Genomic DNA, 13158 nt, shown 5'->3' on the forward strand with positions numbered 1-13158 from the left:
ACACACTTTTAAAGTCAAACACTGATTAGAATTTTAACCTCAAAATCCCTCTACAATATAAATTTAAAATTTTAAGTCACTAGTCCAGATTCAAAGGAAGGAGGGTAAAATGCAGGCTAATGTGGGAAAAGAACCTACTTTTTCTCCTTTTTCTTTTTTTTAAATTCCCTAATTATTCTTGATAGGGAGGGTCGAATTTCCAGTCCAGTGGTAGGAAGCTGAGAGGGAGAACAAGCGCAAAAGGGAGAGGCAAGTTCTATCAAATGGCTCTTTGGTATGTCACTATGAAGGGCCACTCCAGCATACACACACACACACACACACACACACACACCAAGCACATAAGGGAGAGGCAAGCTCTATCGAATGGCTCTTTGGTATGTCACCATGGAGGGCCACTCCAGCACACACGTGTGTGCACACACACACACAGAGATTTAAAGCAAACAGCTCTGAGTGCCTAAGTGCTCTGAGGACACCATAAACAGAGCTTTATTAAAACCAGAAGGTTACTAAGATGATAATTATATTAATAGGGTATATTTTGTAATTTTTCTATCAGGGATAACCTTAGTCAGAGGTGATAAAGACGGAGCAAGAGTGACTGTGTCCTGTAATTAACACCCACAAGTTCAGAACAGGTTTCAGGAATTCATATGAAATATCTGGGATCTAGGGACAGATGCAAAATATAAAATATACCACCGGTGCCTTTACTCTCTTCTTCAAAGCTTCTGTGAAACACATCTGACGAAACACACCTGAAGCATCAATGGCTCCCTTCCCTCCTGCGTGAAGCATCAGCGGCTCCCTTCCCTCCTGTGTAGGATGGGCTGCACCTCTCCCTGCCTCAAGTCAAGGAAGATCTTTACTTTCATCTCTTCTCACACTCACACACTTAGACTCGCTTACCTGTAGGGGTTAGAGTTGGGGGTGATTAGCTCGATGATGTGTACTTCCTCATTCTGGGGCTGGCTGGACATCACACACCCTTCTGCTGCTTTGGGCTGAAGGTACTCAGCAAGGTAATTGAGTGAGAGAAAATTCTTCCCTATGTTGCACTTCGGAGGGAACACTTGATCTGAAAGAGGCACAGGACAATCTGTCAAACCACTGAGCTACTTGATAACCAGATTCAAAGGAAGGAGGGTGACAGTAAAACTGAGCAAATGGCAGACACAGGGAACCACGAGCTCAAAGGATGGGCCTTTGTCTGTGAACTCCTCAACCACCGCCCTGAAATGCATCCTGTTATGGTCACCAGTGACCTGCTATTGACTAGCCCCCAACTAGGGCCTCTTTTGGCTAAATCCTCTCCTCACTTGTTCTCTGTGATACTTCCTGTCCTTGTCCATTTCCTCTGACCTATCTTTCACATCTCTTCCACTGGTTCCTCCTCTGCTCAGAATCTGTTTAGACCCCATCCCCGAGAATCTGATTCAGAACACCCAGCGGTGGCCTAGGCAGCTTTCTTTTTTGAAGAGCTCTGTAGTTGATTCCAATATAAACCAAGGCTAAGAACTTCTCAGCTCCTTCCTCAATCCCCTTTCTATCTCATTCTTTTCCTAGGTGATCTCAATCACTCCCATGGTTTCAACCTGTACCTGGATCATGACTCCTGTTCTGAGCAGTCAACTTATACTGTCATCTGTCTACCAAGCATCTCCTACCTAAAAATCCAATACTTAGGTATTTTATGGTCAGCATATTTAACATTCAATCCATTCTATCCCCAAATACACTCCTCCTTGGATTATTTGTTATTTCAATTATCAGGAGAGGCAACCATCTAATTAATCCTCCGACGCCCCATGTAGAATTAATCTTTCCCTCATATGTATTCCTCACAGCACTTCATACTCTGAAGATGAAAGGTAGGAGTTTGGGGGAAACAAAGAAGGCAGACTTTCACTCTTTCTCACAATCTGAACACAGACCACTCAAGTTTATATGGCACTTTACAGTTTACAAAGTGCTTTCGCAAACATTATCTCACTGTGCTGAGAGTTGCTCACCACCTCTACCCAGGAAAGTGATGTAAGCACCAGAATCTGAAGACACTCCCCCAACGGCACATGCCATTTACACAGCACGGCGGCTGATGGGATTTCCATCCACGGGCTTAAATGTTTCAACAGAACTTGAAAGAAACTGCTGGCAGTGTGACAGCTGGGACCAGTGTCAAGGAAGTTCTAGGTGTAGCATGCTTTTTTCAGAAGGGATAATTAATCAGAGGCCTGGCACTATTATAAAACAGACTTCTGCCTTTTCCATTTTGAGGACAGGATGCCAGGGTTCAAATCCACATGGAAGTCTCACTCTGGAGTAAGGAATCAAACCAGGGGGTCCCAAGACTGGGTTGATACTGTCCCTCCCCCTCCCAACTTGTGCAATCTCCCTTGTGCTCAGGTCTGCAGCACACACTGGGGCATCATGGCTCTGGTCACCACAGCACCCCCAGCACCACCCCAGAACAAAGGGGACCAAAGCCTCTGCTTGTGGGCTCGTTGCAAGACAGCATTGGGTTTGCCCTCTGCAGTCTCCTCTAATTCCCCTCCCCCTCAGAGGGAAAAGCTCAAGGCTCCACTGACTGCCGTTAGAGCAGCCTCCTTCCACATCTGCTGAGGGTTTTGCCAGATGAGCAGATGAGGTATGCACACCGTGCAGCTGCAGCCCTGCGGATGCCTCCCCCACATCACAGGATGGAAAATGATATTGGAATGGCAAGGTTGAAATTTAATTAAGAAAGAGTGTCTATGGGCTAGGGACAGGCCAGTCTGGAACTCAAGAGACTAGGGCCCTCCTGGGATTGTGGCCGGCATATCCAGTTCATAGGTGCGCCTGGTTTGTATCTGGCACATAGTGGGCATATGGTATAGGTTTCCTGAATTAACAAACAATGATGTGAGATTTGAGACAAATAACAAAATATTCACTCATGTGAAGCCACTAGGAAAGGTCTAATTGTTCAAAAGTTGACGTTATTAAGGGCTCTAGTCCCAGATGCCATTGTCACTAAGTTGAATAAGCTGACCACTTTTGTTATGTGTGGTTTCTCCCCCGCTCCCCAATGACTTTACAAATACCTGGCATCAAAACTTACACCGAGTGCCAAGTAGAAAGGAAACCACAAAGGGGAATTCCCGGGTAGAAGCCTGGCAAGTTTGGGGGCAGGGGGAGTCACATGCTTATTTGTATTTTAGGAAAAGATTGACAAATGACTTTGAGACACAGAAGGATACACTCTGAGAGCAGGAATGAACCTGGGGGTTAATGCAAACATCTCATTTTCCTCTGCGGAAACTAAGGCTCTGGTGGTAAGTCAGTGTTGCTTGAAGCCTCGCAGCAAGACCAACTGGGATAAGAGCAAAACTCTTAAATTCTTCCATTCTGGGTATATAGATGAGAGCAGTTCCTAAACGTCAGCAAGCATCAGATCTCCTGGAGGGCTGAATGAAACACTGACTGCTAGGTCCCACCCCCAGAGTTTCTGATTCAGTTGGTCTGGGTTGGGCCTGAGAACTGGCATTTCTATCAAGTCCCCAAGTGATGTGGATGCTGCTGGGACAGAAACCACACTCTGAGAACCGCTTGGGTTAGAGCAATCAGGCCTCACGGCCTGCGATCCCTGGGTACAAGAAAGGTAGAGCCAGGTTGGATTCTGGGAAGTGGGGGATGAGGCTTGCGCAGTAGAGTCTGAGCCGTGGTGATAAACGTTATCACTTTGTGGTCCACTGACCTCACCAAGGAACCTCCTTTCCCTACTGCTGCTCTCTCCATGGCATGGCCCAGTGACTTATACTCAACTGGTGGCTGGAGTCAAGTTTCAGGGGTTCCGAACGTGTTACCAAGGAGTTAACCAGTTTTTACTGCACCAGACAGCAGGTCCTTTAAGTTGGCTTCCCCTACCTAGCGTGCACAGGCTTAACCAATTAAGTGACAACCCGTGGCTCTCAGGGCAAGTGACTGCTGTGCTTAGAAAGAAGCTCATGTACTACTGCCGAGAGAACACAGTCCAACATTCTAAATGTTATTATAACAAATTTTCTTATTCTAACAAATTCCAAGGGGTAATCAACATTCTTTCATGCTACTAGAATTCTGCTTCAGAAACGCGGCCCACTGGCCAGGGCTGAGAGTCTTTATTAAAAGAGATTTTTCATTTTGTCTCAGTGGGATTTGACCTCTGTTATTAGCTACCTATCATGAGAGCACAGAAACAAACTTAGACTTTTTGAGCCTAACCTTCATCTAAGCCCCCTCCTCTCTGCCTCAACTAAACAAGGATGTTCATCCAGGTGGACCACTTTCCTTTCTGAGTTATGCTTACTTGGCTAGGACTTAAAGTACAGCTCAGGCAACAAGCGTTAAACTCAAGAGTCAGGAAGCGTGGGTTTGGGTTCTGGCTTTGCCACTTGCTAGTAACTTGGATGTGAGCAGGTTCACTTGGCCCTTCACTAAGCCCTCTGTAAAATGGTGGAAATGACGTCTTCCTCCTGGGATTACTGTGGGGTTAAGTGGGGTGCATGTGAAGGCCCCTGAAATGGCTTCTGCATGTAGCATCCTCTTCGACGTCCGTGTCCACTGTTCCTGCCTCTGTCTCTCACACACTTTAAAGCAGCCCAGATCCAAACAAGAGCTGGGATCAAGTGTTCACTAACCCACCCTTCCCTGTCCTGTCTGTGAGGAGGTGACAGCTGCTGTAGAATTTAACAGAAAGCAGCTGGATGCTGAATGCTGGATGCTGAAGACCTGAAACACAGCGTTCACACAATCAGCTGGCTATAACAAGGACCCATTCACAGGAGCTGCTATTTCCTAGTAACTTATGGGGGGTCCAAATATACTCAACTGAAAATACTGATTTAAAAAAGAAAGGTCTGGCCAGGTGCAGTGGCTCAAGCCTGTAATCCCAGCACTTTGAGAGAACAATGGAGGAGGATCTCTTAGTCAGCAGTTCGAAACCAGCCTGGGCAACACAGCAAGACCTGTGTCTACAAAAAAATGTAAAAATTAGCCAGGTGTGATGGCATATGCCTGTAGTCCCAGCTTCTCAGGAAACTGAGGCAGGAGAATCACTTGAGCCCTGGAGGTTGAGGCTGCAGTGAGCACTGATTGCACCACTGCACTCCAGCCTGGGCGACACAGCGAGACCCTGAGGAAGGAAGGGAGGGAGGGAGGGAAGGAGGGAGGAAGAAAGAGAAGGTTTCTCTCTCTTTTTTTTTTAAAGGCTTTCAAAACTGGGTTTCTGGATATTTCTATCCCTCTGTAATGCAAGGAAATTTACGTAGGCAATCTCTTATCAAGAAAATACACTTCTTTTCTTCAATAATTTGTCCTTGTAATAGTCATTTGTACTAAAAATACATTTAAATACTTTTCCTCTGCTGTTGTCCAAAATGTAACCTATGTCTCAGCACAACAAACTGACACAGGCTTCAGATGTTTGCCGAAGACAGGTAAGAGGAAGCCACCTGCTGACCCATTCTGCCAACTCTTCCACTCCATCAGTCATCACCTCCTTCCCATGCCCTCAGCGTCTCGCCTCCACTTACTTCTTGACTTCTGTACATGGGTGTCTTCTAAATCCCACACAATAACCTCCTCCTCTCTCCCCATGCTCCTCCCTATTTTTCACTTGGCCATAACCAGGCCTGCTTCCCCAGGAAGAAAAAAGAAGGGAGGGAATATGGGGGGCAGCAGAGAGGCCTGGGGCCAAATGACCCCTCAGGTCCCTACCAGTTCCAACATTCTGTAATTCTGTGATTCCTTGCCCTAACCACCTGGTTTCAGAAAAGAAAACAATTGCCTGTCATAAATCAGTCATTAACTGAAGCCACATAAAATTTACCTTCCCCCACTTTAATATAAATGTTTCTTGCTATCTTGAGTTCGGTGAATGAAGTAACTGCTCCATACTCCTTTCGGGCCCAGTTTAACAGATGTTCATTTCCATGGGGGAAGTTCCTTTTTTCTGTTTCTGCTGTCAAGGAGAAGTTTCCTGACGAAAACTGGACCACGGAACCCTCAGGCACCTAGAGGAAACAGAATTGCATATTTAACATGGTGCAGTCACTGGAGCTGAATCATAATTAGAGAAAGCACTTCTCAGACAACTAATGGGTATTTGTAAATCGAACCTCTTCCCTTTGTTATACGGGCAGATCAGCGTTTTTAAGCAGCTGATTCAAGAAATAATCCCACGCCTAGTCCTCCCAGACAACGGCAAAACTACCAAAGCAGGATGTCCCTCTGAACTCCAAAAGAACCTTGTGATGATGGACTGCACTGCACATTGAGTAATCATAAGAATTATCACTGCTATTTCCAAGAAATCTAAATTGAAGACTGATCTTACAATGAATGTATTTCAAGTCAAGTGGCAAGCCTTGATGAATGTTCTCATGGGCTTCTAAAAAGCCTCAGGATCAAGACAAGTGATCCCAAAGTCCTGCTAGCAACTGATCACAACTTCCAGGTCTTCCACAGCTGCGGCATCTGCTGACAGAGTCATCACAATAGGGACACAGCGAGAGTCATCTTGGTTTATGTTCTCCTCAGCACCGAGATAAAAATGGCCAAAGGTTGCCAGCCTTTCTATCACATTGCTCTATTTCATAGCAGTGAGATGAATGTTTGTAACAGTTTATTTTGTAAGACCCCCAAACTCCCACAGATAATGAAGTCAAGAGGCTGTTAAACTGATCTAATAAAACTTTCAGGATGATTTATGCAAGTACCTCATTCTTGCTGGATGTATTTAGACCACTGCTGACCTAGCATATCAAGGTATACGTGTAATTAACACATCCAAAGGATGAAAATCATCATCTTGTTGCTGTGCTATAATCAAATTGAGTTGCTGGTGAAATAGGCATGCCATTTTTATTGGCTAGCATTTATAAAATAACTGATTTTTTCAATGTCACAGTGAAACCTCAAAATGTGGGCAAGAACGCTCACAAATTCCCAAGTCATAGCACTATAAATGTCTTGTATTAAATTTCACATGAACCGTTTACTCATAACGAAAAGCAAGCAGTTTCTGAAGTAAGACTAAGAAGCAAGTCGAGGGCAGGGATTTTATTAGTCGTTCTATCACAGCAGTGTTTTTAACACACACAAAATTATATTTACCCAGCTACTGTGCTAGGCATTAACATTTTCTATACAATTATATAAACGTATCTTCTAAAAATGCTGGCAAAAAAACTACTGCACTTAATTGATTCCATGACCTACTAATGTTGCAAGCTGAAAACTAGAATCACCCAAAGAGTTTCTAGATATCCTGATGCCCAGGCCACACAGATAGTACAGAGCTACATGTTCCATACTAGTTTTGTTTATAACTGGCATCAGGACATTCAGAAATGATTGTGACTACACTTGACAGCACTGATAGGTAGTAAGTGTGCAGTCAGTGGTAGCTGTGTAGAATTACACAGGGTCTGTGGAAGCCCTGAATTAATCACTAATAAACTGGGTGTAAACCATAGCTACTCACAACAGCTACCACTGACTGCACACTGAGTACGTATCAGTGCTGTCAAGTGTAGTCATGATCATTTCTGAATGTCCTGATGCCAGTTATAAACAAAACCAGTGTGGAACATATAGCTCTGACCTTGTTTTGACATCGCCTGAGTAAGGAAAAAATCCTACGTCATTTTCCTGCCAAAAAATAATCAAGCCCACCTAAGTGTAACTTCTCAGAGGCTTAGCTACTCATCAACACTGAACTTCCAACAACGTTTATCTAATTTTTTGACTTTTGCACTGTAGTAAAATTTTCTTTTCACTTGTACTAAAAAGGCATTTTTATCAAGGCTGTCACCAAAAACCCACAACAGTCCAGAGGCCTTTGTCCCACTGCCAGCACAGTTCTGAATGTTTAGACGAGCAACCCTGGACGTTCTGCTTCTTGTTTCTCATTCATGCTGTGGCTGTAAACTACAGCAACTGGGCTTTAAATGCGTTATACATAGAGTACATTTTTTTCAGAGCGGAAAGCAGGATGTCACACTGGTGCATTCCAGAGGCAAGAAAGCAAACAGCACAAACACAGAAGATACCAACGGCAACTCCGAATTGTGTCCTGAAGTAATTCAAGAGTGATGCCGTGATGAAGCTGGTGACGGGGCTGCTTCGTGGAGGAGGAACAAGTCCCTCTGCTCCCTCCAGGCAGCGTCCTCCTCACGGGCCAGCAGCAATAAGCTTCATACACTCAGGGCTGAGGAATTTGGAACTGGAGTTAACAGCCACTCCTCAGGCACATTCCAATAAGAAGAAAGCAAAGCTGCAGCGAGGTGTCCCCGACTGCAGGTTAGTGGAAATTTTCAGCTTCAGCAAGGAGTGAGCCAGCACTCTCCTCCTGACTGCCAGTTCTCCTGACCCTGACAAGGCTAGAGCTGAGTTTTAGAAGGTGGTGTTTTAGAAGGTATTGTTCAGATGTTATTTCCACCTGATCTGCGGACCTGTGAGGCAGGCTACCATGACCTCTACAGCAGAAAAGCGGAAACCTCAGAGAGGCTAATGGCCTACCCAAGGCCAGAGAGTCAGCACCAGGCCCAGACCAGAACCTAAGACTTCTGACTCCTGGTCACAGCTGGCCTCTGCTTGCACCCTTCCAGAAAGAAGACGTCACTAGCTCCCAAGACAGCAGATTTCTGTTCTGTTAGATTCACTTTTTATACACTAGTCTGAGCCATGCCTACCAGAACAAATAATTCCTTTGTCTTTCTTCCATGAGACAAGACTTCAGGTGTTCAAAGGTGTCACCTGACCTCAATCACATGTTTGCTTTTTCAGGGCAACACTCCCAGTTTCTTCAACTCTGCCCCAGACACCCTGGTTGTCACCGTGTCAACAGGATAGTCTCCGAAAGATGGTGTCGGGACAAAATTCAAGGTCTCCAGGTGTGGTCTAAGAAGCATATTGTGATGGTTCATTTTACGTGTCAACTTGACTGAGGCACAGGTGCCCAGATATTTGGCCAGACATTATTCTGGGTATTCTGGTGAGGATGCATTTGGATGAGATTTAAATGTTAGTACACTGAGTAGGGCAGATTTCTCTTCCTGATGTGTGTGGGCTCATCCAATCAGTTGAAGGCCTGAATAGAACAAAAAGCTGACCCTCTCCCAAGTAAGAATTCTACCTGATGGCTTTCAAACTGGAACATCAGCTCTTCCCAGTGCTACGGCAGCCTGCAGGCCTTCGAACTGGAACTGGGGCATTGGCTCTGCAGATCGCATATTTACTAATTGATATAGTTTGCATATTTGTCCCCACCTAAATCTCATGCTAAATGGCAATCCCTAATGTTTCACATGGGTCCTGGTGGGAGGTGTTTGGATCACGGGGGCAGATCCCTCATGAATGGCTTGGGTCATCCCCTTGGTAACAAGCGAACTCTCGTTTTGAATTCACACGAGATCTGCTCATTTAAAAGTGGGTGGCACCTCCCCTGACACACGTTCTTTCTCTTGCTCCGGCTTTTGCCATGTGTAAGTGCCTGATCCCGTTTCATCTTCCTCCCTAAGTAAAAGCATCCTGAAGTCTCCCCAGAAGCAGATGTTGGTGCTATGCTTCCTGTATGGCCTGCAGAACTATGAGCCAATTAAACCTCTTTTCTTATAAATTGCCCAGTCTCAAGTATTTCTTTTTAGCAATGCAAGAACAGCCTAATACACTAATCTATGCTTTAAACATACAGCCAACAAAGATTTATGGAGTGCCTGCCTACTCCATTGTTCTCCACGCTGGAGACACAGAGGGGAACATGACAGACAAAATCCCCTGCCCTTATGGAGATTAAAGTCTAATAAGGCAGCCAGAGGAGCAAAATAAGGTCACAGAGAAGTTAAAGACCTAAAGGAGATGAAAGAACCACGAAACATCAGGGCATGGAGCGTTCACAGTTGAGATGCAGCAAGTGTAACATCTGACACGGTAAAGGAAGACCAAGGAGGTCAGTGTGGCTGGACACAGGCCTGAGGGGAGGTTCGTAGGACACAGGTCCCAGAGGAGACCAGTAGGCCCAACAGGACCTTGCAGACCATTGTAAGGACTTTCGAAACATCTACCAAATGTTTTAACAGGATGGATCTGGCTGCTATGTTGAGTCTAAAGAGAGACTAAAGCAGGAGATCATTGGTAGACTTCCAGAATAATCCAGGTGAGGAACAGTGGTCACTCACACCAGGAAGGATCGTAGAGAAGATGGTACCTAACCCCCCCAGGTCTTTTCACCAGTACGAGGCTTTTCTATCCTATCCTTACACCCATAATTCTCCCAAAATAAATGCAAAGTCTTACAATTTTTCTTTAGACCCATATTTCAAGTCTGAAGAGACCATGTAAAAATCCTTATTTTATTAGCTATATATAACTAAATTTTATAGCACACCTTCTGCACTTTCATCTAAATCCCCAAGAAGTTGACCAAAACAAGACTGAGGTTTGTGACTCACACGTACACCCCCACACTAACCTAAGCACATTAGCAGTCCTTGCTGGGGTTCCAGGTTGTTCAACCAGCTACGAAGGGACCTCACAGAACCTTCCCCATCTTTGTAAGGGCATCATGCTACAACCTGCCAAGAATCCTGCTGTATTAGTCCATTCTCGCACTGCTATAAAAAAATACCTGGGACTGGTTAATTTACAAAGAAAAGAGGTTTAATTGGCTCATGATTCCAGAGGCTGTACAGGAAGCATGGCTGGGGAGGCCTCAGGAAACTTACAATCATGGTGGAAGGTGAAGAGGAAGCAGGCATGACTTATATGGCAGGAGCAGGAGAAAGAGAGGGAGTGGGCAGGTGCTACATACTTTTAAATAACCAGATCTTGCGATAACTCACTATCACGAGAACAGCAAAAAAGAGGAAATCCTCCCACCCCCATGATCTAATCAACTCCTACCACGCCCCACCTCCAACACTGGGGATTACAATTTATTTTATCTTATTTATTCTTTTTTGAGATGGAGTCTTGCTCTTGTCACCCAGGCTGAAGTGCAATGGTGTGATCTTGGCTCACTGCAACCTCCACCTCCCAGGTTCAAGAGATTCTCCTGCCTCAGCCTCCCAAGTAGCTGGCATTATAGGCATGTGCCACCATGTCCAGCTAATTTTTGTATTACCAGTAAAGACAGGGTTTCACCATGTTGTCAAGGGTGGTCTCAAACTCCTGACCTCAGGTGATCCACCTACCTCGACCTCCCAAAGTGCTGGGATTAAAGGCGTGAGCCACCGCACCCAGCTGGGATTACAATTTTTTTTTTTTTTTTTTTAGACGAAGTCTTGCCTGTCGCCCAGGCTGGAGTGCAATGGCACAATCTTGGCTCACTGCAACCTCCTCCTCATGGGTTCAAGTGATTCTTCTGCCTCAGCCTCCCGAGTAGCTAGGATTACAGGTGTCCACCACCAGGCCTGGCTAATTTTTGTATTTTTAGTAGAGACAGGGTTTCACCAGGTTGGCCAGGCTGGTCTCGAACTCCTGACCTCAGGTGATCCACCTGCCTTGGCCTTCCAAAGTGCTGGGATTACAAGCCTGAGCCACCATCCCCGGCCGCGGGATTACTATTTAACATGAGAGTTGAGTGGGGACACAGATCCAAATCATATCATTTGCTGAAATGAAGACAAGATATTTCCAGGTCATTCCTCCAGTCTACCAGTCCATGCCCCAGACACTGCATTAATTTTCATGGTGTAGTACCCTGATCAGAGTCTGGCTTGTAGAAGAATGTAGGATAGAAAGAGAATAGCAAAACACATAAGAAATGTAGGGAAAATAATTTTGTCTAATATGAGAAAGGGTTGCAATCATCATTGCAAGGAAAATAACTGCAAGAGTATATAGGAGAAAAACAACCTATTTTTCTCTATGCTAACACCACTCTCAATAGTTTACTTCTGACATCGGATGTCTGGGTGTTTTTCCCATACCAACCAATTCTCTAACTCAGGACACCAATTGATGCTGTGTATTTCGATGTAGTTCTGATACCATCTACCTGGAGATAGGTCAGACCACACAGATCAAGGGCTCAGGCTCAGTCCCATGAGACTGCCCCTCTTCAGATGCTTCTGATAGAGGAGCTATAAATCATAGGTTCCCATGACCGCGAGGTTCAATTATTTTCCAGAATGGCTCACAGAACTCAAGGAAACACTTTAAGTTTATTCATTTATGATAAAGGATACAACTCAGGAACAGCAGCCAGATGGAAGAGATGCATAGGCCAAGGTATGGGGAAGGGGTGAGGAGCTTCTGTGCCCTCTAGGCGAGCGCCACTCCCCAAAGCCCCGGCATCTCCACATGCTCACCAACCAGCAGCTCTCCAAACCCTACCCCGCAGATCAGGGATTTCTAGGGAGCCTTCATTCCATAGGCATGACTGATAAAACCATTGGCCATTGATGATTAAGTCAATCTTCAGCTCTTCTCCCCTCCTTTCAGGGGTGGGCTGAAAGTTCCAACCTCTAATCACATGGTTGGTTCCCTTGGCAACCAGCCCCCCATCCAGAGGCTATCCAGGAGCCCCAGCCACCAGTCATCTCACTAGCATACAAAAAGGTACTTAGCACTTCAGAGATTATGAGGGTTGGAGGAGCTGTGTGCCAGAGGAGGAGACAATTTATTCCATGCCCCATCTTCCACTTTACCCCTGGATGCTTGCCACAACACTGTCCCATTTCAGGTCCTTATAAGCTCAACCAAACTGTTACAGTAACTTCCTACCTTCCCAGCTGCCATTCCTGTTCCTTCTACTCCTCCTCCACACTATCACCTGGGTAATCCTTCTAAAAAGTAAACACATGATAAAGCAGAACGGCACCTAAGCATCTTAACATGGCTCATGACTAAAGAGTGCCTCTGCCCACGCTCATCTCACGCCACCCTCCCACATACCCAAGAACTACTCACAGTTGTAGAACACGTCATGCTGCCACACACTCCTGGGTCTTTTTACACCCTGCACCCTGCCTGAACCCCTCTATCCTACCTTGTTCCCAGGGCAAACTGTTTCCTGTCCTCCCAGGAGTATCACCTGCTCTGTGAAGCCTCCCAGGCTCCCTGCTCTCCTCACAATGAGCTGCCCACATGTGTCTTCTACAGACTTTTAGTCCATCCTTCTCTCGCATGGAC

General features: G+C 45.5%; 1 protein-coding gene across 4 annotated transcripts in view; it reads right to left on the reverse strand.

The window, feature by feature from the left end:
* The window catches only part of TGFBR3 (transforming growth factor beta receptor 3), a 205985-nt gene that overhangs the window by 48120 nt on the left and 144707 nt on the right, over window positions 1-13158 (reverse strand). For all 4 annotated transcript variants that reach the window (XM_009212810.3, XM_003892184.4, XM_009212807.4 and 1 more), the window contains 2 exons: window positions 5852-6035; window positions 913-1081 (listed from right to left, as the gene is read on the reverse strand). In XM_009212810.3, the coding sequence (XP_009211074.1) occupies window positions 913-1081; window positions 5852-6035 (353 nt within the window). The remainder of the gene's footprint in view (window positions 1-912; window positions 1082-5851; window positions 6036-13158) is intronic.

This window comes from Papio anubis, chromosome 1 (genome assembly GCF_008728515.1).
Source record: "Papio anubis isolate 15944 chromosome 1, Panubis1.0, whole genome shotgun sequence".
NCBI classification, from domain to species: domain Eukaryota; kingdom Metazoa; phylum Chordata; class Mammalia; order Primates; family Cercopithecidae; genus Papio; species Papio anubis.